A 25,257-nucleotide genomic window follows, 5' to 3' on the forward strand; every position below is an offset into this window, starting at 1 on the left:
AACTTGTGTTAGAAAGTAGACTGTACACAAAGGGAGTTCATTAAGAATATCTGAGGAATATATGGCCTTTCCCACACAAACACTTTAGAAAAACTGTGCCTGCACTGTGAAAGCCAAACAGCACTGTGACTGGTTTCTAAACACCTCCAAGGATCCCAACACTGGGGAGAAGAGAACACAGTGGCATGCAAACCATTTAACATTAATGCTGAAGAATTAATTTAGGTTGGAAGCTAGCTTAAAAATGTTTTCTACCTGAGTAGTGATGACTCTGGACCACCTCCTCAAAAGGGAGTGGGAAGAATGAAAAAAAAAAGGACCCCACCCTCCCCCAAACCCTAGTATGTTTATAGATCTGCTTCTGAAAAGGAGAGAGGTGGTGCAAACTCATAGGAATTTATTTTCCAATGCTTGCCTGTGGCAATATTGCAGTCCCCATAACAGCACCAGTTCTACTACTAGTAAATGTGCAGGAGAAAGTGGAAACAATAAAAAAGCCTAAAAAAATCATATCAGTTGTGGAAAAAAAGATCTCCCTGTTTTCTGGAGTTCATGCTATTTTTCTGTCATTGATCAGAATGAACAGGTATCATCATTTTCCTGTGTTTCACAATCAGAGGAGGGCTATTTCGCAGAAATATAGTCCCAGTAACGTCAAGCATAGAACAAAATAGAAAGAATACCTTTTTAGCACCGACTGGTTTGGCTACATATGTTGCATATGCCACACTCACGATTTTTTCAACATTTGTCAAAATGTCCTGTACTGTAACCTTGATGCCAACCTACAAGGAAGAAGGTAGCGGGAGAAGGGGACAAAAAAGTAATTACATCATCATCCACTGAGTTCAGATAAAGCAGAGCACTGTTTATCAAATTAATCATGTCCTGTTTCTGAAACCTAAGGTAAAAGGTAAAAAGCCTAAAAAAAGGTAAAAAGCCTGATCTGCTATCACTGATAGAGCTCTGAACACACAAGAACATCACAATATTCTCTGGCCTCTGAAAAGCCCTTTAGCACAGCTGCATATAGATGTTTCAAACCATCTGTAAGGGTAAAATAAAAATCAGGAAAGACATTCAGATTTAGTTTTATGGGTATCCATTTCCATTTATTTGTGTGCCATTGGGAGTCTACCTCTGAATCTAAGATCTGTATGAACAGTGAAGTCTTTATAAAGACACAGAATACAATGAAACACTTGAAGGGGAAGCACTTCATTTGACCCTCTGATGTGCATCAAATCTTTTGATTTTTGTGAGCTTTAGAGCCTTCTGGAATACGTTCTCTAGGATATGCACCTTTTCCATTAATACTAATTAACATACTCATATTGTTCCATTCTTATTTCAGGTAATTGGACAATACATTATTACAATATGAAGAGTAATAACGTGCACAGCTAGCTGAGAGAAGTTGTTTTTTTTTTATATCAAAAGTTTCAAAAATACTTAGAAGTCCACCTATTCAGTAGAGCCTGGCTCTGATCTGGAGATTACTTAGAGGTTAACGGCTTTGGACTGGACAAACACCAACTACGCCAACCTGTCCAGTATACCTGCCAAGTATTTTAAGTCTTCAGGGTCCAGTTGCTATTTTGACACAGATTATTTAACAGGCAATATGCAATTAAAATAGTCATTATGAAACCAGATTTTCATTAGGCAGCGCTGTTGTTTAGATTTCTGCACTACATCCTTCTGGAACTAGTAAGACTGGATCCTTGTTTCATTTCTCTTCTCCTCCCGTCTCTCTCCCCCTGTTCATTAAGCATCATTAGAAATAACAGTGATGATCTCTTACCTCCATGCTGGTGTTGAATGCTCTGTTCACTTTTGCTTTGATGGTAATAACTTGTCCAACCCTGTTAAGAAGAGTAAAATCTTCTTATGGTACGTAATCATGCAGCTTAATAAGTGTTTGGACGTCCCTCTCTAGGTATTCATAATAGCAGAGAAAAAAATCTCTGGAAGAAACTCTCATTAAGCTGTGATCAGTCTGTATCTTCCACAGTGTACTGAAAATGCACTGAAAAAGGTTTACCACAGTCAGATTACACTCATGCTTAATAATGATTTTAGTCTCTCAGAAAACTATGTAAGCTTAATTCTAGGCATTCCTTTTCCTTGCTATCCCTATGACATCAGGTATGCTCCAGGATCCTAGTCTTCCAAGAAATTTTGGCCTAGATTCTGCTTTTGCTCAAATGCACATCACGTGCATCCCCTAATATACAGATAGATACACACTAAGGAATACCCCCAGTTTGTGCTCTATCCCCTAGTGCTCTTTGAAGTTTCTGTAGGATGGGAAAAGAGTTTACTTCCCACATTCTGGCCAAGAGCAGGGATGTAACATGCCCCTTCTGTCTGAGCAGCTACTACTCTTTCCCATTTACTTACATGAATACCTAAACAGAATATTATACTTATGTATAAATAACACATGTATTGTATTTATATGTATTTACATATTTATTTACTTATATTTACTTATATACATAAAATTAACTGACTGTGAAAATACTTTCCTTATAGAATTTCTAAAATAATGCTTCTTACATACTGATAAGTGTATTTTTTTATCAGGCAATGCTAAAATAGTGAAAAGAAGGCAGTTTCCTCCAGAGTTGTCTTATTGAGCAGAACAGCAAAAGGACATGAGGCAAAGACAGGGTAAGTGAGAACGGCAGCCAAAATAACTGGGCATGAGGCTGCTGACTTCAGGGAAATTAGGACAACCTAAAACTGCAAAGGATCAGTCCCAAAGCAGGCAAAGCACAGCAAGCTACGTCCATGACTATCAAATATAACTTGGGCTACCTGATCACCTAAGAAACAGACATCTACAGCTAAGCACTGGGCACAGCATGACCCCAGTTTATTACGAAAAAAAAAATCTTTTTAATTTCTTCCTAATTTAATGGATAGTCGATTTTTTTTTTTTGATGTACAAAGGTAAGGCTTTTGTTAAACTGCTTCTCTCACTGCCAGATTTTCAAACAAGTTATCAAGCAATATAATGGAAAGTAGGAAAACTGTTCCTTTGCAATACCAGACAAGAAGAATGAATTGCAAAGATTTTTTTTTTCTTTCTTATTCACATTCAAGAATGCAAGTGGAAACCTTTACATGGGGAAAAAAGTGGCTCGAGGAATGATTTTGGTCCTTCTGCAGATATACACCTTTTGAAGATACTCAGTTTTTCTGTTGCTCACTGCAAACATGCAAACATTAACATAATAGTTCCAAACTGCACAGAAGAGGGAACCACCAATGCCTTTAAAAATGAGAGGGTATTCTGAACAATAGCATAGTATTTGTGTTCAGGCTTGGCAAAGAAGTTATAGATATAGTCTTGCAAAAAGCCTTTAGAAAGCTTAGAAAGAGAACTCATTCAAGTATCCTGAAAAACCTCTGAAGATTCTGTATCTGCCACAAAACTCTCAAGAGGATTACAGTAACACAGCAACAGAAGTAATGAGAAGTGCAAGGTGAAAAAAAGGTAAGCTTATGCCACACACTAACAGTGAGCATGAGGCTTTCCTCTAAAGAGGGAGAGTTCAGAGTCTGTGGATGCTTGCAGAAGATGTCACGGTCCCTGTGAAGGACATCACGATGGCAGGTTGTCCGTGAGGATCCATGCACAGCAGGGAATGCAGCAGTCTCTACCCCATTCTTCCACACAAAGACTGTTTATTTGACCTTTGCCAGCAGTAGGTCCCTGGCGACCTCTCTTCCTCTTTGTGAGAACATTGCATAAAAGGGGTTGAGAGAGGTAAGGTTGCATCTGTTAATGTTTCAGGGAACTGCGGAGTTTGAGGGAACAGCAGAACAAAGCTGGATGTGATCTCACTCAACCTGAGGAGCCAGTCCTGCAATAAGGTGGGTTTGGATTTTAAGAGACATTGAACGCCCTGACTGACTTACATCTCCTTCAGTGTTCCAGTCTACGTAGCTGAATTCACATTTCATTGCAGGAAAGCGTAGTCCTCTAGGGTCCGTGGCCATAACAGAAAATAAAGATGTCAGAACTGAGATTGTAAGACAGCTTGATAGGGAAATGTCTTTTCATATATTATCCAGAGCAGTTTCAAAATGAAATGTTTTACGTGGTATCACGTATTCTGTCTTTGGACAAACAGATTTATTTAAGCCAAGACAGCTGATCAGCTTGGGCATTTAAATAGATACTTAAGGGCAGGAGTCACAGAACATCACACTTTCGCTTGTAACTGGCAGAAGGATTCTGAAATACATCAGAATGGTTAACATACGGAGCATTAACAAAATTTAAATGTAATTTAAAGTTAGAAGTTCTTACTACTCCTGATCTGCTGCATATTAAAAGATGAGGAAGAGGAACTTATTTCTTATCATGGCATAAAACTGAGTGTTGCAATATAGGGATATATTATGAAAAAAATGTATTTCCATGTCAACTGAAGAGAAGTAAACATGGAAGAGTTAATCCTTACAGAGCATACCTAATCTGAGTTAGGTAAATGAAGCCTTACAGCAGGTAACTTACAAAACATTTTTTTATATCTAATAAGAAGAGCTCTTACTAATGCCAGACATTTGTATAATCTGGCAGAATTTAGGAAATGACACAGTGAACTATGAACAGGATGTTAGGGATGACTGAGGCTGAAGAATAATTACTGAAACCATTTCACAGTTACTAGACTTGTACCTTAAATTCTTATAAATAACGGAACATTGGCCCTACAAGTAGAAGCAGAGCTAGAAACATATTTAGAAACGAGTTTGAAAAGACAGTATTTTTATTCTACTTCAGAAGCTCAGGTCTGCTCTCAGAAACAAGAGAGAAAAATGCTCTGAGGCTAATGAAGTCTGAAATACTATGCCTGAAAGAAAAACATTATTCTGACTTCATTTGTAGATCTGTGATCTACAGATTTGTAGCTCTGCGATCTGTTCATCTGTGATCCCTGTTTTTGCAGAGAAGATTATTTCCTAAGGAAAAAATTAAAACCACAGAACAATTACAGGCAAGACAAACATTTTAAAACTCATTTGGCAGAACAGGCCAAGAACTTCTTGTGATTTCTAGTCTTAGCATGACCATAGTCACTTGCTTTGCTGCTGGTTCTAGTTCTCCTCTTAGTAGCCACTGGTCTAACAACTCACTGACCAAAAGTGCGAGTGATTTATTTTACATCAGCTGCACATCTGACAACCAACATTGCTTGGCTTACAGTTATGATCATCGCACATTGGTCTGTACCAGGTCCACCTCACCCGTGACATCATTTATGCACTAATTTCTAGTGTGCAAGATGCAAAAACACACAAGAAGTTTGTAGGATATCTTGCTTCTTTCATTTGTGTCCTGCTGCTTCAGCAGCTCAGGTTCAGTAATATGATGAACTTCCACACACAGTTTTGCTTATTTACTTAAATTTAAGCAGACCATGGCTTTTACATATACTCTTAAATACAGCATTAAGTACAAAGCAATGACTTCACGTTTTTCGCAATAAATGGTTCGGAAAAAAAAAAAAGTGTCATTTCTTCCTACAGTGTCTTTTATCCCTTACTTTTGTAAGGGATCATCATGGAGAATGGTTAAAACAAAACTTTTGCCTTTTAAACCTTGTGTTACCTTGTACACTTGCTAAATACTGAATAATCACAAATGTAAAACATTTCTGTTTTGTTACGTGAAGATATTCTTTTAAAAGAGCTGTAAGAAAGAGTCAGTAAGAAATAAACTGAAACAGCACCTACAACAAAAATCGTACAGCAACCTTTATGAGTTTTATAAATGTACTCCTTATTTAGCAGAGATAAGTAATGGCCTGTGGCATTCACTTCAACTAGAGCCAAAGATCACTGGGACATTGGTTTCTCACCTGGCATCTACGTTGCCAGGTCAAAGTAACTACAGTTTATTTTAGATCTGTGAAATTTATCTCTGTTTTCTAAGTGGGTCAGGCTATCGCTGACAGGAAAGAGCAATTTCAAGACTTAACCCCATGGCTCTGGGGAGTTCGCAGTATTTTATGATGCCTCAGTTTATCTCTGCCAAATAAGAATCTCTAAAATGAAAACATTTAATCATTGTTAGGTGGTTTTGTACCTGGCAGCCTCTTCAAACTGTATGTCATCCATAGACGCTGTCACACAAGACACACCAGCGTGTTTCTCAGCTTCAAGAGACACACAAGGACAGACAATTACTGCACTGCACTTGCAGCAAGCCATTCACCTATATATTTGCAAGTCTGAAGTGGAGCCTTTAGAAAAAAAGGCAGCTGAAATAAGATTAATACTTACCATGATATAAAGGTAATACCAAGAAATGAGACTAGATGATTATAATGATTCTCCTGAGTTTGAGAAGCTCTAACTATTTAAGGTCCTCCTCTAAAACTGAGCATTCTGAATGAGAGCTATCAAGCATTTTCCAGGGGAAAAGAGTATTAACAGGTATACAGAAATCCCAGCAACCAACCTCAAAACGAGAATGCTGTGGATGTCAGCTATGTTAAACCTGTCTAGAAGGTTATGTCACTTGAGAATTCTCAGACACAGGAGAAAGACCTACTGGCTTGACAATATGGTCACAGCAGTGGAAAGCAGGTAAGTACATGCCCCCCAGTATTATATTAAAACTGCAGGATTATAAAAAATGCAATCAAGATTTAAACATTGGAAAAGAGTATTTACTTTTTGTAACAATTTGAAAATATTGTTTTCGAAATGTGTAGTGTTCTTCATCTCATAGATTACAAAAAATAATACATCCAATTTGTATTAATTAGAAAACATAATCTTGAAAAGGTAAGTATCTCTGCTGATAATATTTGGGAGTCCAACAGTCATCTTTTTATATTAAGTTATTGTGATTTACTATTTATTTAACCATAGTGCCTAGAGTTTCATATCACAGGCTAAATTCCTCATCCTCTAGGGTCTATGGAGCAGGCTCCCCAGGGACATAGTCACAGCAGTGTCTATAGGAGTTTAAGAAGCATTTGGACTGCGCGCCCAGTCATACGGCTTGAATTTTTGGGTAGACCTTCATGGTGCCATGAGTTGGTCTCAATGACCCTTATGGGTCCCTTCCAACTCGGAATATTCTACGATTCTGTGATTCTATGAGTCCATGTAAACACAGGGAACCCCAGCTCCAGAGTTTCCTGCGTGATGTAGACAAAAAAAAAAAAAGAGTCCTAGGAAACGTGGACAACAGTAGTCTGCCCAACAGAGAGAAGTTCTCACTCCCATGGAGCCCAGCAATATTTTTGTGACCATTGGTGGAAAAGGCTTGGAGGAACTGGAGAGAGGGTGGTGCATAAATTGTATCATTACCTGAGGAATTCCTTTTTAAAATATGAGGGTAAAACATGTTAAGGCACTTATCAGAAACACAACAAACTGTGCTGAAGGGAAGAGGTCACTAAAGACTAAGAGGCTAGAGTTGCCACAGCCTAATGCAAGATGATGAGTAAGACTGTGATAGATCATAAACAGCCTCAAAGTGGAGCAAAGAGACAGGTGGATCAAGCCTGAAGCTGCAGGTCATGTAACAAAGGAGGTACAAAATCCAGGCACCTGCAACTGCAGCAGCTGGCACTACCACAGGGGAAAGGTGCAAAAGCCAAAGAAATCCCTGCCTGGCATGCTGCGTTTGCTGTGACACAAGTCCCAAGCTAGGGAAAGCATTAAAAAACTTGTGTGTGCAATGGGACTAGCTGCGTGGCACAAGTCAAATCAAGCAAAAACAATCACTAAAGGTGGACTGAAAGCAAGCTCCCTTGTCAGGTTTGCAGCGGATGGGGATCACAGATTTGCAGAAGTCCAGGGAGCAGGTGCCGACCATCGCAGCAGCTGGGGCTCTGCTGCATCAGGGCAGGGACCCGAGTTACAGGCTTTATACCACCAGTGAGCAGCCTCTCCATGAAGAGTGCTTTTAAGAGAGAAGTCACCAAAGAGCTGGAGCCAAGCCGTTCCCTAGTGCCACCATAAACCCCTAACAAACACGCGGTCACCCTGGGAAGCTGAACCCTGCCAGGTGGTTGCCGCATGGGACAGGTCCTCCAGCATCCCACAATTTTGTGGGTGATGTACAGCCACAAGCCACCAAGCATGACACACGCCTAGACAGCCAGCACACCACACTGCGTGCCTAAAAACACTCATCTGGGCAGCAGCTCCCCAAAAACCAGCCGCAATCCCCTACCAGCCTTCCTGCGCCCCGCAAGCCCACGCCATGCACCGGGAGCTCACTGGCCGGCGGCAGCGCCTGGCGTTTGCTCGCTTCTAGAAGTTAGCTGAGGGGTGTTAAAAGTTGTTTTTTAAACCGGTGTTTCTTGTGTTGTTTTTCTCCGAATATGTTTAAATTAGGGCTTTTTTTTTTTTTTTTTGCTCTCCTCGAGCACCTCTCATCGCTTCATCCCCGGTCCATCCATCTCCCTGCTAGCTCTGGCTGCTCCCTCTCACCCCACACCCCCTCAGTACCCCGCTCCTCACCCCAATCCCCCCCCCACGACCCTCGGGGGCACAAAACCACCCCATTCCCCTCCTGCCACCGGCAAAAGCCAGGAGGGAGCCGCCGCTTTCGGGGCGAGGCAGCGCCCACATGGGCAGCCCGAGGGGCCGGGGGGGCTCCGGGGCAGCAAATGGCGGCGGGGGCGCCTCAACCCCCGGCTCCCTGAGGCGGTGCCGTGGTGGTCGCCGTCCCCCGGGGCGCCGCCGCCCCTCTACCTGCCAGGCAGGCGGTGGCGTCCATCCACTTGAGGAGCTGCCCGGCGCTCAGCTCCCCGCGGTGGTTGGCGTGAGCCGGGAAGATGGCCTGGCACATGCCGACATCGCCGCCCGCCACGCACCGCTCCATGGCGCCGCGGGCAAAGCGGGCAGCAGCAGCAGCAGCGGCGGCGGTGGCTGAGGCTGTCCCGGGCACCGGGATGGGACGGGACGAGCCGGGCAGGGCTGTGCCGCCCTCCCCGCTCCCTGCCGGGACGGTCCCGCCCCACCATGGCCGTGGCCGGGCTGGAATCGCCCCCCTCTGGCCGCCGCCGGGCTGCGGTGGGGCGGGAAGGTGGCTCCGCCATGGAGGTGGCAGCCGGGGGGTGCCGGGGGCTGCCGGCCTGACCTGGGCGCTGAGGGGGACACACGACGCCTCAGATTTGATGGGGAGCTTATATATTTATTTATTTTTTATCCCTGGATGTTTGATCAGCCTCTCTGTCATCTAGCAGTGGCTCGCTACCCGCTGTTCCCAACCACGGGCTTCCCATGTTTATTAAAAACAGACTGGAATACTTTTTTTTTTGTGCCGTGAATGTTCGTCTAAACATTGTTAAAGATCCAGCTTTAACCTGTAAGAGCAGGGAAAATTTGAGTGTTAACCAACCTGCCACGCCAAGATCAGAGTTTCTCAGTACTGTAGGGATTTTCTTCCCACGTGGTCTGTTCCTGCCCTCACACTCTTGTTCCCTTCCGTGTAGCTTTCACACCTGTTTAACATGTAGCTCTGATCAGGCAATTGGCCCAAAATATTTATCTGTCACCTGCTGTGAGATCAGGAGCTACAAGGCTGTTGCTATAACAGACAGGTAAAAGAGAAACCTAAAGCTGCGCACATCTAAAATTTTCTGAAGCATGTGGAGGAGTACGTGCTTGGGTGAGGGGTCATCAAACCTCTCCTTTCAGAGAAACAGGAAAGCTAACTTCTCTCATTTCTTTTGGGATGAGGGAAGCTGGTGTTTGGTACTTCTCACACCAGAACTAAACGTACCTCCTGATTTATAAAGTGTGTCACACAACGTAAGGAGATGGGAGCTGCCCTTCAAGAACAGGAATGGCCACCCAGGATCCAAATGAGGTCTCCACATGGCTACCATGGGTTTGAACACTTGGCAGACATGGAGAGTGAGGTGAAAGACCTCACAGCCTAAAATGTAATTTTCCCAAACTAGCCTCTACTTCCATAAGCTGCCTGTTTTTTCTGCCTCTTGTCTTGCTCCTCTGACTCTGTCTGCTGAAATAACTGAGTCAGGTGTCTCTCATAATCCATCATCTTTGCATCTCCTTCAGCATCTCCTTTGTCTGCAACCCCTTGTATTCCTTTAGCTTCTTACATGGTCTCCATTGGAGTAATTGAGTGTTTTGCAGTCTTGTGTATTTGTCCTCATAAAACATCTGAAAGGCCAGTATCGTTCTCTTTTCACAGCCAAAGCCACACATCACTGAGTTAGAGCCTTTGGTGAAACTGCTCTTTTTAATTGAGAAATGGTGGTGACTTAGAGTGAGCTCAACTTTAAAGGTTTGGTTAGCTGGCTAAAAAATTGGCTTTCCTTCAGAAGTTGCTTGCTAATGTCGTTTTTAAAAGTGTTTGTCAATAAATGATTCTCAGTTAATGGCTTGAGACTTCTTGTGCTAAACTGAAATAGTAAAAACAAAACCAAGAGGAACAGGTGCAGTACTGTTTTAAATGCTTTTACAAAGGAGAAAGGATTATCCTCTCCTATTAACATATACTTGTAATTGAAGCAACATAATTTTGAAGGCTTTGTGCAGCACAATAGCACATCTCACGAGTGATGTGGTGAACAGGACACAGAACAGTACCTGTAGACGAATTGTGCCAGAAGAGGTAAGGCACCTTATTATTAAAAGATGAGTTCAGTATTAGATGTGGATAAATCTTCTGGAAAATATAGCCATTTTATGTAGCAAGAAGTACTGCTCAATCATACGGTATATAGGCAGCTAGCAGCCAGTTCAACTGATGTAGCTGTACCAGACTTGACCTTCAGCCAAGCTAGACCTTCAGCTAGGACAGAGTTAATTTTCCTCCTGGAAGCTGGTATGGTGCTGTGTTTTGGGTTCAGGATGAGAATAATGCCGATAACAAACCGATGTTTAGTTGTCTTACACGGAGCCAAAAACATTTCAGCTTCTCACGCTGCCCTGCCAGCCAGGAGGCTGAGGGTGCAGAAGGATCTGGGAGGGGAGAGAACCAGGGCAGCTGACCCCAGCTGGCCAAAGGGATGTCCTGTACCACGGGGAGTCAGGCTGAGCAATGAATATGGGGTAGCTGGCCAGGGTGGGGGGATCACTCACTGCCTGGGGACGGGATGGGCGTCAGTCAGTGGGTGGTGAGCAATTGCATTGTGCGTCACTTGCTTTCTATGTTCCATTATTGCTAATTATTATTATTACTACTGTTATTACTGTTGTTATTACTGTTATTATTTTTGTTGTTATCATCATCTTAATCATTATTTCTCTTCTTTTTGTGCCCTTTTGAACTGTCTTTATCTCAACCCATGAGCCTTCCCTTTTTTTTCCCCCCGATTCTCTCCCCCATTCCACTGGGAAGTGGAGGTGAGCAAGCGGCTGTGTGGTGCCTGCTGGTTAAACCACAACAACCTTATTCTGAGAAACGTTACAGAGCAAGGGGGTAGTAAGGGAGGTCTGATTTAGAACCAAAATTTCTCAGAAGCCCATAATCTATAACTGTGTGTTAGTTGTCTACCAAAATTCCGTCAATGTTTAAACAGATGCATGCAAGACCAGAGAGCTTCAGGGTCCTTTGAGAAACTACAGACTAATGTGATAATCGTGACAACATGTTCACAAATCTTTTCTTACCAGTGGAGTCAGCAGATGTGGGACGTGCCTCCAGAGCGGCTCTTTTGGGTAACATTTTAAATACAGATGTCAGTTACTTCAGTAAATTGACCAGAATATGTAGCTATGCATCTTTATATGTTTCTATTTTCTTGAAATAAATATATCACTCCCTGAAGTTACAAATGTTTTGGGGAGTCATATGTTTCTCTCATAACCCTAGTTATTCCTGGAGAAAAAAAAGTTGTGTGTTGTTTTTATTTTGACACAGCTTTTGAAAATACAACTACTTCTTGTAAAATGAAACTTTATTCTAAAATGTATCCAAAATTGCAAGACACAAGCACCATTAAACAGATAAATAGACATATATTTATGTACAGAGAGCATCAAAACACAAAACAATTGTTAATATAATTCTTATACCATTTTAATGAGTATCCATCAATAAAACTTTACAATTTAAAGAAGACTTTTCAGTTGCAAAACAGTTGTAAAATCATATGTATAAATTATGTTTACTACAATTCCAATAACAGAGGCAAAGTAAAATACAAAAATAATAATCAATACTGCAAATTCAAATACAAAACCCAAAGTAATGCTGCACAGGTACATACGTACACTGGATGAATTCATGCAGCTAGGCAGTGCAACAAATTAACTGCTTAGTTTAACTTATCACAAAATGGAACAACCATGTCGGCAAACAGAAGAAAATATATTTTTGTAATAAATCATAGTGCATTTTGAAGTTAGACTTTATAAAATGATTGTTGAGTGATATACTTCTAAAATCCCCCATGTGATCTGAGATTCCCCAGCTCCTCTCCTGCAAAATAAAATACAAATGACAAAAGCTAAAAAACCCACTGTAGTACAGAGTCTGATGTACTGGTACCATCTTGAATTTTTATTCTTGGTATCAGACTTGTTTGCAAGTGTCCATGTCCAAAAGGACATACATTACTCCTTGCTATGAAAAGTAAATCTTATGTGTTCAAATGTTATCCCCATAAATTGAATCTCACATGATGCGTAGACTGTGCTGGTTTAGAGAGGCACAGCTGAGCCTTGAGAAAATAACTCTTAAATCCCTACGAATTACAGAGAGAGAGTAAAACGGAGGATAGAGAGACCTCTTTATTCTTGAAGCTCCTATCCCTAATTGCTTTGATTACACAAACACAGAATAACATAAAAGGCTTTTATGGCTTGGATGAAATTTTCTGCTAATTTGCTGGGCAAGCACAAAGCCCATGTTTCTCCACAGAGCTTGCCTTTCACAGTGTAGAAGGCTACGGACCGGACTGTTTTGGTTGGTGAAAGGAAGCCTCAGGTAACTGTATGGAAAAATACTTCTGCGGTGAAAATGCTTTAGAGATAAGGAAACAAAAATCAGAACAGAACCTCGTGAAAACTGTGATTTCTTGTGTAGCTGTGATACTAAAACATGGCTGTTCACCTTTCAGTTCTGCATTGGTTGGTACATCATGATCAAACGTAGTTAAAAGTGAGGCTCATACCTCATCAAATGTTACTGGTTAGGTGTCAAAGTTAGATGAGATACAATTACACAGTCTGACGCTTTTTCCTAAAATCTTAAGTGATAAGCACGCTCAGTGTTTTCACTAGGAAGTCACTGCTAATGCTACATTTCTTTGCTGAGAAGACATTAATGTACAGCAGCCTGTAAACTACCGAAGAGTTGCTCCCTGCATCCTTTGTGCATCCACAACTCCCCTTCAAGCCAATGATAACTTTCGAGTTAATGGGAGTTTCAAGCAAACAAGGGATGCAGAAAAACACCTGTATTGGATAAACAAGGTAGCAATTTATACAGCAGCATTTCTAAATTTTCAACATGCAAGCACATGTAGAGAGAAGCTAAGAGACGGCATGCATTGCAGTGATATGTCATTGTGCTTATGTCTGGTGGAGAACACTATGGCGTTTTCACCTGGGAAAACATAAACATTAGACCCAGAAGACTCAAATAGCCAGTATTAATGAAGCCATCAGCTACTATGTAGTAAAGAATACCCCAAAGGTTTGTCCGCTCATAGCTTATAGATACTGAAGCTGAAGAGAATTACAAAGGCACAATACAAGCCTATATTTCTTGTAAATTATATATATTCATATATTTTTGCTCAAACCACCTCAAGATACTGAATGATAAAATATAACTGAAAATATAAACGTTACTTGAAAGTTAAGCACTAAAAATAAATGCTTGCTGGAGAAGATAGCTCATCACTTGCTACATTTCTACACTTTCTGGGTGCTAAGCTTGTCCACATCTCCTCCATGGCTGACAAAACCCATCAAGATGTTCAAGAATATGGTGATCCACGGGAAAATTGGAAGATTATCAGGCGACAGACAGAATGGTATGCATCTGAAAAGTTGTCCGTAAGTGGCTACCACAGTAACCTTTCCCACTGCCACTGCTTTACTCTTGGTCCAGAATTCACTGAAGACCCAGAAGCAGTAACGGGAAATTCACATCCATTTTCATGCAGGGATGAGGCTGGGCTAATTCTTGAAAATAACATTTTGGTTTAGTTCAGCACTTAAAATATTGAACAGCAGAGCAGGGATTGTACTAGCATATCATAAAAAGCATTTCTCAATTTTTCTACTCATAGCTACACAAGATGCATATCATTTTCAACACTGAATGACTCACGACTCAGAAAATATAGCAAACATACTAATACCGCTGCTGTTAGACTCATTAAAATATAAAAAATAAATTTCACCTACTTTTGTGTGATGAATTTATACGGCAACTTTGGAGGGAGCCACTCTTTGGAGGCCCAGCGGAGAGAATGTGGACACTTCATGAAGGTGAAAAGGTGCCAAGCTCAACATTTGTATTTTTAAACCTCAGCTCTTCCTCAGCTTGCAACAAGAATTGGTACAATTGTTATGATTTGGTATGCATGGTTAATGAAGAAAGATACTGAGTTGGGTGAGAATAAAGTAGGTGTATGGTACGAGCCTGAGGTGGAACCTAGATGGGCTTTGCTAACCCAGACAGTAACGCTGTCTTCAAAGACCTGGCCTATCTGAAACTGGGTACTTTCCTTATCTCCAAACCAGCATGTGAAATTATATACATTTACAGAAAGCTTACAAAAAATCCCCATAAACTGCCATTACTACCTGAATTTTCACAATCCTAAATTAGGAGCTTCTAGATTCATTCCTGAAAGCTCTTAGGAAAGGAACCTAGTCATTCCTAGAAAGTATATACATTAATATCTTAGTTACAACCTCACAGCTGAATTTAAAAGCAGCATATGCTATTGCTGGTGTTGATTCATCTATGCAATGGTTTCTTCATATGTTGCTTTAAATGAATGAATCAGTGCAGACAAAGAATGAGAGAGCCCATTTAACAAATAAAGGCTAGAATCTCTAGGCAGGGGTAAAACTTCCAGAAATGTTCAAACAACTTAATTCAAGTTACACCTGTTTATATTTAAAAAAAAAAAAAAGAAAAGAAAAAAAAAAAAGAAGTACAGAAGGAGAGAATACCAAACTATAGGGCAAAAATCTCATGTTTGAGACTGAAGGATTTAGAAACTCATCTGGAAGCCACATGGATTCAGATTCTCAGGAGCTTGTTATTCCTGCTCATTTGAGCCTTGTCCAAGGACGGGAAGTGAAGTATAAAAACCCTGAAATCATTCCACCTAATGGTATGCTCTTAAAAGCATGCAGGAGATATCAATGGAGAAGGTGATGGATGCCATCGTACAATCTTCTGAAGGCATCTCTGCTTCTGCCCCTCCTGTAACTTTGAGAGGAAACCCAATTTGCTGAGGCTGATAATTTTTAAGCAGCTGAAGTGAGGGTAGGATGAATCAGGCCAGTGTGGAACAGAAACAAGCATGGTATAGAGGTATAAATTTACGCTTACCAAACAGTCTGCAATAGCACTGTCTGAGGCTCCAACCCAGATAATGCTTTGTGGTCACAGACCCATACAATCCATTTCTTTGCAGCTCCCCAGTCTTGCCAGGAACTTTTTTAAGATAAAACAAAGAAGCTTGATTTTATCACCTTGTTTCTGTGTTTGGTCCTTAGACATGGAGGCTTCTCCAGACACCAGAGATTCTGGGTGCTAGACTGGCTCTCAGCGGCAGCTCCCTGGGGGGAGGCTTTCTGTGTATACAAGGGCACACAGAGTTTTATCTTGGTACAACAGAACTAATCCCACCAAACCTCTCAGCAGCTTAACAGCTGTGGAAAACAGCTGGACATTTCAAAAAGGATTTTTAAAGAAGGGCGGCCTTCAGGTGCAGGTCTGTTTTCTGACACCAAAAAGGCTTCAGGTTAAGATGTACGCATGGTACAACTGCTCCTAAGGGCTGCAACTGGAATTGTTATGACCCCTCAATGCAAGACCCTGTACCCTCTGGAAAGGGACCGTTGTCAGGCAGCTTTTTGGACCTCTCATCAGCACAGCCTGCTGCCCTTCTGAAACAATCCAAGAAGATGCTTTTGAAAGTCATGCAAAGGGTCTAAAGAAGTTTGTGGCTGGGGTGATTACTTGCCCTAACATAACACACACGTCTGCGTATTTATAATACTGCGGGAATTTTGTGTTGCTATGCTTTTGAACTGTTCTGGCATGGCATGGATTAGCTCTTTGCACTGTCAGTAATGGAGATGAAGCACTCGCTTAAGGAGGAATACAGATATGTTGAAATATACAGAATTTGTGAGACCCCAAATACTATCAGTATTAATGTTTTAGGTCAGGGGCAGCATCCTGTTTTATATGTATTTTCTACATCAGTATTTAGATTGGAAAACTTAATTCCTGTTTATTTGGAAAATTTCTGAGGTTCCTTTTACTTCTAAAGACTGGAGTTGGAATATTAGTTTCACTTACGATATGGAAAGTCCATCTCTGTCTAAAACACACCTGCCTAGTTGTTTGTACGTGACCAGAAAACACTTCTCTTTAATTGGGATTATGTCCTGTTCTCTATTTATTCACCTTAAACATTTATTTTTGGCATTAGAAATATTCAGACTTTATATACAGGTTGGCTTGGATGTGCTAGCAACACTTACTTCAAGTAGTCAGTTTTATGTGAATGGGTTAAGGTGCAAAGTCACTAACAAAGACTGCCTTTATTCAAAAGGTTAGACTAGTTATTTAAACTATCAATAAAACCCACTAAGACAGAGTTTGAAATGATCCAAAAATCCCCTTCAACTTTCTCAGGTTGTGTTGCCAGTTTTTCATTCTTTTTCCCATCATCTCAAAGCCTTTCCGTCTAGACAGGATTTGAATTTCTGATGTCAGGAACCAGCAAAGAACACATACATATTTTCAGGCCTTTGATGTGCATCATAAAATACCAATAGAAAAGAATTCAGAGTTGGGTTATTTTTCTTTCTCAGTAAACAGACAAAGAATTAAATTCTCCTTAAAACACTGCCTCACGTAAAGCCTGTGGCAGCTGGGGACAAGGACACAGAGCAGAGAGCGCGCTTCCTGATCGCTGCACGTGCCGGGGCTGGGTTTCTGTCCTGGCACCAAAGCAGAAGCTTTAAGAAGAGACACTGGAGGAAAAGCCAGGCTGTCCCTGCCTGCTGGGCCTGACATCCCTGTCTGCAGCTTGCAAGCACAGCCCGCGGCCTGCTCGGGCTCACGAGATGTGCCCAGCTGCAGCCACCCGTGGCCTGCTCGCGCCTGACAGGCCACGGACTGGGCCTGGTTCTCTCATCGCACATTATATTTAATATTCCTGCTAACAGCTTGTGTATCTGCTGCTTGAATTATGTTCTGAAACCACTAAGCGTGCTTAACAGAGCTTTAACTGGACGTGAACAGCAAGTTTTGATGACAGAACAGGTGCTGTTTGTTGTGGTATACAATACACACGGCTGCACGACCCCGCCACCTCTTGTTTCAGAACACGAATTTACAGCATTGAGCAATGGCGACAAGGTTTCCTACACAGAACCTACAGGAATTTACAGACTATGCATGGGTCACTGGGGTTATAATGTCAGCAGTCGCCCACACAGAGTATGTGTGTAATGTGAACAAAGTTGACAGCAGTTTACCAATGCTTTAAGTAATTCACATAAACATGTTAACACATCAGCTACCCAATTTTCCTCCTCTCTTCACCAGAAATACATGTCTTCCAATTGCATGTAATGCAACCCATAAATAACTGTTCTGTTTTTGTGGTTTTAGGCAAACATGCACAAAATAGATGTAGTCCAACATTTCTGCAAGGGGATACTTGCCACAAAAAATGCCCTCACAATTTATGTTTAAGCATACAGGGCATGTTGGTATACACTTCTCAAACAACCACTGCAAGACCAAAATGTTTTCTTGTATGGGTTCTTTTTTGTCCTGAACATATAATAATATTTAAAGTTATTTGATTCTCAACTAGCAGAAAGCTCGAGCTTGCACTGTGCTGATGCCACCCTTCCATCTCTGGTATTTCAGGGCTCATTTAGGAATTTGTATTCACTTCCTTAACTCTTAATGTGAATGTAAATGAAAACAAAACTGGAAGTTAATTAGCAAAATGAGAATAGATCTGGGAACAGCTTATACCAGCTTCTGAATATCTTGTTTTCAGACAGCAGTGTGGCAAACACCTCTCATCTTTCCTGCTAAGCTGTTGGATGTTCTCTCTTTGGATGGCCTTTGCCACCCACTGGAAGAGCACTTGCACTGTGCCACCCATAACATGAGTCCCTTGCCTGCAGCCTGCTCAGACCAAGTATCCATCCACCCTGCGGGGCAGCCATGAGAGCAACCACGGCGTCCTCGCCACCCGTTTTGTTGCTGTTTGCTGCTGGCAAGCTTATTGCCAGTTAACACACTTTTCAGATCCTCCTAGTAAATTATAGCCTTAGTAATCTCCTACTTCAATTACATAGGCTCTATTTGGATTTTATTTTCCTCTACTCTGCATGGCAAACATCAACTTCTGTTTCAAGCTATTTTATGTCATTGCTGGAAATCATCTTGTCTAATGCATAATAAGCCTGTGAGATGTTAACTTTCCTAATGTCTAGTGCTAAGAGCTCTCAGGATCTTGCGCAGCCACAATGTCTATAATGAAATAAATGCTCTATAGTAGGACTCTTGTTACAGATGCGAGCAACTTCCTGTATGTTTATTGGGCAAATTGTTCTTGTTTTTGTGCAAACATCTGGCATGGTACATTTAATGGAAAAATCCAAATGAGAGGGGAGAAAACATGAAGATTAAACAACAGAAATACAGCCTACAAATATCCCGCTCATCCAGAGGATGATTTAGCTCCTCGTGGCTTGGAGCAGGATTCTGTGGTAACAGTTCTCTGCATCGAAAGGGACTACCGATGGTCTCGCTCTACAGGGACAAACGTGGGTTTGGCCATGTAGTGATTCCCTCCTACTCTGATGAGCTGTGCATATCTCTGTAACAAACTGGACTTCCAAATCCTATCATCTTGGTTCCTAGTAGGCCCAAGCTGCTGAGGAAATGTGCCATCTAGCAAACAAAACCAGTTCTGCACTGTTTCCTTCCAAAAACTGGTGCTAAGCTGCCAGTATTCTCTCTTAGGAAAACCAAGACTCTTGTTCCAGTACTAAAATCCTAAGGGAGCCCCCGGGCCTACCTGCCAGACGATCTGCAGCAGGTTGCACGCCAACACCGTGTGCTGTCCAGACCCTGCACAAGCCTGCTTGTCTGCCTGCTCGGTTGCTCTTCTCCAAAATGCCAACCCCAAGTCCCCCAACCAGTCAAGGGGCCCACTGGGCCACCCATGGGATGCTGAGCACGGAAAATATGACTGGGGCAACTCTTTGGGTATCAGGCTGTTACTAAGCTGTATGTATCAAATGTTAGGCAATCCACTTTTGGGGACATGGAAGGAGCTTTCAACACAAAGGCCAGCTGTATTATTCATAGCAGGTAGGTGGTATATCTCGTTTTTATCTGATTTCCCCAAAATCATGCCCCTCAACTATTCCTTATGATAAATTCAAATGGATTAAAAAAAAAAGAAGAAGAAGAAGGGACAATTTGTTTTCTCGATTTCTTTTGCACAGAGATATTAAATAGTGGCTAGAAAGTGACCATTTCAAATTACAACTGAAAAGCATTTTTTTTTTTTAATTAAATGTGAAAACAAGTACCCAAAGAAAACCCTTTTTATTTTTATGGCAAGTTTTCCCATTACATAAGAGGTTTTCTTACATATTTTAAGCTTAGATGAAGAACAGTGACCAAACAGAAGTTTGGACTAAAATTGCAAAGCTGTTAGCTGTATATTGAGGGAAATTATGGCTGCACAACTGAAAACAAAATGAAAGGACAAGTTCACAAAAATATTTAATATTTAGTAGTGAACAATGCTGTAATAAAATAAGAAACAGAAGAAAGCCAAATCTGTTCCGCATATCAGTACTATCAGTACACAAACATGTTCCTGCACTGGTAAAATCCGTAAAATAAGATAAAATGTTTGCTCAGGGAAGACTTAATTTGAGCTTCTAGACTGTCCACACTCAAGCATGGTTTTAGCATATTAGCAGTCCCACTCTTCCGAAGGATATTACTTGTATTGTTAAATCTGCTTAAAATTAAGCATGTGTAGGCTTTATTTCAAACCAATGTGAATGTGTTTGCAGGATCAGAATTTTAACTGCTGAGTAGACAGTCTGTTTATCTTCTCTAAATTTGTTACTGTAATTTGTTTTCAAGATGACAGCTCTGGCAGACAACTTCTATGCATGCACTCACATCAGTAATTTAGATACGGACTTTTCCCTCTGTGCTTTGTGTTGAAACAACATTTTGGTAATTTCAGCAGATCCTTTTTATTTTTCTCCATAGTTTATAGATCTGCAAAATAACGTCACATCTCAGACAAATTTCACACAGACTAGGGTGAAAAATGACAGTATGTGAGTGGTTTCATCAAAGTTTCAGTAGAACAACTGGCATGAACAGCAGCTTGTAGCACGGAGCCAATAATGTCTGGAAAGTAAAGGAAGCTGCACAAACTAAAATTTAAATCTAACTCATTTATATTTGAGCGTACTGAATTTTTATTGTTGTTGCGTATCGTAACATCCTGTATTAGTTCCATAGCGTGATCAGTTTGAATAGAAATGAGCTGTCACTGTTGAAAGAGGTTTGGGGGTTTTTATGTAGCAGATATGCTTAACCAGGGTTCCCATCCTGAGGGCCCAACCAAACCCAAGCACATTTGGGACAGAAGCTGTACTAGATCATCACTAAAAGTGAATTAAAAAAAAATAAATTTGCCTGTCCTTTTAAATGTATATAGATGTATTGTTAAACCCTATTTTACATTCTCCAAATGGAAATGTATACAGTCAAATCCTGAAGAATTCAGTCCATATTTAGCAACAACAACAAAGGATCAGAGCTCACTAGAACAGGAGATAACAGTCAAAAATATTTAACTGATTTGAGAAGTAGAAATCAGTGCAACATTTATCAGCTGAAAATTCATTTCAACTAGGAAAGTAAAATGTTCAACACTGAATATTGTAACAGCTGGTCCCTCATTAAATTACCCATCTAATTCCAAATCCTCTTTACATGTAGTATTTCATTTGCTAACCACAGAACAGGGGAAAATTCAAATGATTTTTGGCCAGTTCATGAAGCAGCCCTTATGCAGTGATTCTGAATTGCTCTCCATAAAGAAGTTAGGCTCTATTCACTTCTTCCCAAGTTGAATTATTTAAAATAAATGATTAGCCTACATCTCTCTCCTTGCATTTTAAAAGGAGAGTGCGGGCCAGATGTTTCCAGAGGACTGGTGTTGGGACATGGGACATTTAACCTCATGCTTTGGGAATTCAGGAGTGGAGCAGGCTGGTAAGTCTGGAGGTTGGTATTCTCCCTGACAAGGTGACATGCAGGTCTGGTGTCTGGGGACTCCCAGGGGGACTTGGCTGTCACTTGTTGATGCCAGTCACCCCAAGGCAAGCTGGGGCATATTTGGGCAGCCCACGGCACATCAAAGACATGGCTCACTGTTGTTGCCATGTCTTTTGCATGCACCAACTCAGCAAGCATTGAGTGCAGCTGCACTTCTTCCTCATGCTCAGACAATTAAGAAAACAATGCAGTCCATACATGCAAGTACCAGGTATTTCTTTAATGCACGTCAGGCCACATGCTTTAGCAGTGATTCATACAGCTTCTTCCTTGTCCTAAACCCCAGTCTTGTCTGTGCAAGACTTAGACATGGAGACAAAAACTGTGTACGAATGCACCTTTCTCGTGGGTGAGAGATACCAGCTACAATACCAACTTAACTGTGAAATGCACAAGTGAATCCCAACTTCATCTGCCAAGGCCAGAATTTTTGCCAGAGTTCTGATGGTTAAGAGAGACCCATTATCCCCCTGTTTCTGCTATTCTAAGATTTCATCACTTGTTTTTAAAAAAGCCTTCCTTTAACTTTGCCTGAAAGACACATCGGCAGAATAATGATCTATTTATTTCTATATGAAAGTGAGAAATCTCTACAAAAAGAGGGTGTAGGAAAACTAGCTGGCACCACTTACAGTAACATTCCTCCCAGAGCTGGACAGGTTCTGCCATTATCAATAATGCTGTTGCATAAAGATAGATATAAACAGCAGATACATTACACATTGATATCTAGTGCATTAGAAACATAAGTGGAAATATAAAATCAGTGCTTGGAAATAATCTTTCTTTCCATATTAATACTCCTGTATATGATGAAATCCTGCAAGGATTTATAAGCAAAAGAGAGAAAACAAATGCACAAGCATAAAGCTCTATGAAAACTTTAAGAAGAACGGGATATTTGTAATTTATAAGTTGAGCATTTAGCATGTACAATTGTTTTCTAATGGTTCAGTTTCAGAACCTATGCATGGTCATAATCACCTGATTTTATCAATTTGCACGTAAATAACTTTCCCCATGTATGCAAGCATAGGAGTGCAAGAGTTCCCTACAAAAAGCAAGATGATTAGGTTTCTTTATATCTGATTAAAATTCTAAAAATAAGATGTGTTGTGAATATTAAATCAGATCTCCCAAATCTGAAATTTTGCAAGCTTGCACATTTGTTATCCCACTAATCTGTGGGGCTCTGTAGGTGTGAAAAGTGCTGGACATACTTTGTAACTTGCAATATCAGGGCACGGAGTTACAGGCTACAAGAAGCAGGGACCAATCCTGTTCCTTTTGAGACCAGCAATGTATTTGCTGATATTAATGCTGCAGGATCGATGCAACAAGGTTTAATTTAATATAAATGTTTGGGAAAGAAATGAAAAGGGTAAACAATGATATGCTGGCAAAAAGAAAAATTGCATAGAATTCAAAAGAACTGCATAAGAAAGAAATATGTGCCCGAAAGGATATAGATCTTATATATAAGATTAGGATAAATTGGGATATCGTATGTTGATAATAATATTCAATGTGCTGGCAGTTCCCTTTAAAGGGTACTGCTTTATGCATAGGTTTAATTTCATGGTCAGACTTATTTTCAACAGATGCCTGTACACTAAACTATTGAAGCTAATGCCAAATTTAGGAAAAAAAATAAATAAATTGAATGTCTGATTAATATTAAGCCCTAATTCTGCTTAATTTTGCCACATCGGGATGCTCCAGTCTTGCAATGTCAATGATGCTGTCCAGGCCAGCTCTCGGTGCCCACTGGACACACTGCTTGCCTGCAGGAGCCCCAGGGGCTCCCCTCGAGGCACCCAGCAGGGCCCAGATGTCCCCAGCCGGTCACGAGCTCACTCGAGGGCACACTTACCTTGTGCACGAATGGCTTTGGCACTGGATGTCCAGACATATCCATCTACCTTAGTCCAGGAGCAGTGACATCGTGTGACTGAAACTGGGCAGAAAACAGTCCTAGAATACTCCTTAGAGGCTACCAACAAGGATAATACAGATGTCAGATGAAGGCTGCAAGGATGCCTGGACTTTGCACTATTTATGGGACACGCTGGGCTGCACTGGGCACATAACCACGGAAACCAGTGACATTAGTGACAACCATGAAGGATCTCAGGAAATTAGATCTCATTTTATGTTTTTATAATTCAAATTAATGGTAGGGGCTCCTGGCATATTTTGAGACAGCAACAAAATGTTTTCCAAAGATAAGCAAATGAATTAAATCTCCATAATCCTGGGAATAAAGTCTACAAAACCATATAATGACTCTCTAGCTCATGATGTTATTACTATATAGCAATGCTCCCAAAATTTTTGATATTTTAACATAGTTTTAAGCCTCCAAGAGTTTCACCTTTGAACAGCACTAACAAGAGAGAAAAAGCGTTAAATGATTTTATTTTCATATATATATAAATTACATATATAAAAATAAAAATGAGTTCAGAGATTCTGGTACTACTTATGCATCCAGTTATGTGCATCTACCATCACAATGAGCTCTCTACATACACTTGTTCAGCACAAATTCATGAAAAATATCCCCTTAAAAGTCTGCATGGACATACTCTGTTCAGAACTGCTCTTCCTATATAAGTGGCTCTTCTATAGGCAAAGTCCAAGGTGGGGACTTTGCTTTCATCTATGGCATCAGTTGTAGAGCAGCCCTTGTTTCTAATCAGCATTTTGACCAGTACACAACTGAAAGCTTTCATTCTCGTGGGGGAACTGGAAGTCACTAGGAACTATATTTACAGTAATCTTGGTTTTAGAGCTTTGCCTGGAGACTTGGGACCATTTCCAGACGCTCTTCCTTAAAGACCATTATGCCTTTTCTCCATTCTGCCCCCAGCTTTCATGTCTAATACACTGATCTTATAAAATGGCCTAGATGTTTTTGCCTCTTCTGTTCATGGTGAAAGGTAAGACCCTCACAAGGCATAGTAGTCATAAAAAGTTTACTCCCTCATTTTGGTTCACAAAACTGACTGCTTACTGAAAGGTTTGGGGGGTAAATTCGTGTACCAGTGTGATCTGATGTTCTGAATAGGCTTGGGAGATACTGTTCGTCATCAGGACCACGGATTGTTAGGATTTAGTTGAGAATTACTGAAAAGGGGAAACGTAAACATAAATTGTTAGAACAGGTTTTGGTAATAAGGACTCCACTGTATTTCCTCTAGCTACCACCCCTACGGAAGATCATGCTAAATAGAAAATTCATTTCCAAGGGCAGAAGAAGCCCTGACACTTTATTGCTAGATTCTATAGCAATTGGAGCTCGCATACAGTAACCTTATAGTACTCTATATAAACTGAGAAGCTTGTATCAAATTCAGGCTTCCATTTAAAATAGATATTGCAGATATTAGGCTTCCATTAAAGAAGAAATATAACCTTCAGTGCTTCTTTTTTTTAAAGGCAAAGTATAAAAAAAAATCACCAAACTAGGTGAAAATTATTAAATTTCTCCAAAAAAATTAAGATGAGCTTTCTTCTATTTCTTGAGACAGTACAGTTTATGATTCACAGGGTAACTGGTATCAAACACAAGTTAATGAAAGCTCTTATAAGCAGTTTTATTCCTATCCATAATGGCAGACATTTACAAAATCAGAAGAATTTATCATTTGAGTTCACTTTAAAAAATAACTTATAGAGCAGTGATA

The 25,257-nt window shown here is 40.7% G+C and overlaps 1 protein-coding gene across 1 annotated transcript in view; it reads right to left on the reverse strand.

Annotated features, from left to right (window-relative positions):
- ACOT12 (acyl-CoA thioesterase 12) overlaps positions 1-8,866 on the reverse strand; it is a gene marked incomplete at both ends in the record, with an annotated part of 32,104 nt that extends 23,238 nt beyond the window's left edge. Inside the window, 4 exons of the mRNA XM_084304692.1 lie at positions 684-785; positions 1,805-1,865; positions 6,107-6,176; positions 8,737-8,866. Of these exons, the coding sequence (XP_084160818.1) occupies positions 684-785; positions 1,805-1,865; positions 6,107-6,176; positions 8,737-8,866 (363 nt within the window). The remainder of the gene's footprint in view (positions 1-683; positions 786-1,804; positions 1,866-6,106; positions 6,177-8,736) is intronic.
- Positions 8,867-25,257: the final 16,391 nt, after the last annotated feature.

The sequence above is a fragment of the Netta rufina genome (genome assembly GCF_964035555.1).
Source record: "Netta rufina genome assembly, chromosome: Z".
NCBI classification, from domain to species: domain Eukaryota; kingdom Metazoa; phylum Chordata; class Aves; order Anseriformes; family Anatidae; genus Netta; species Netta rufina.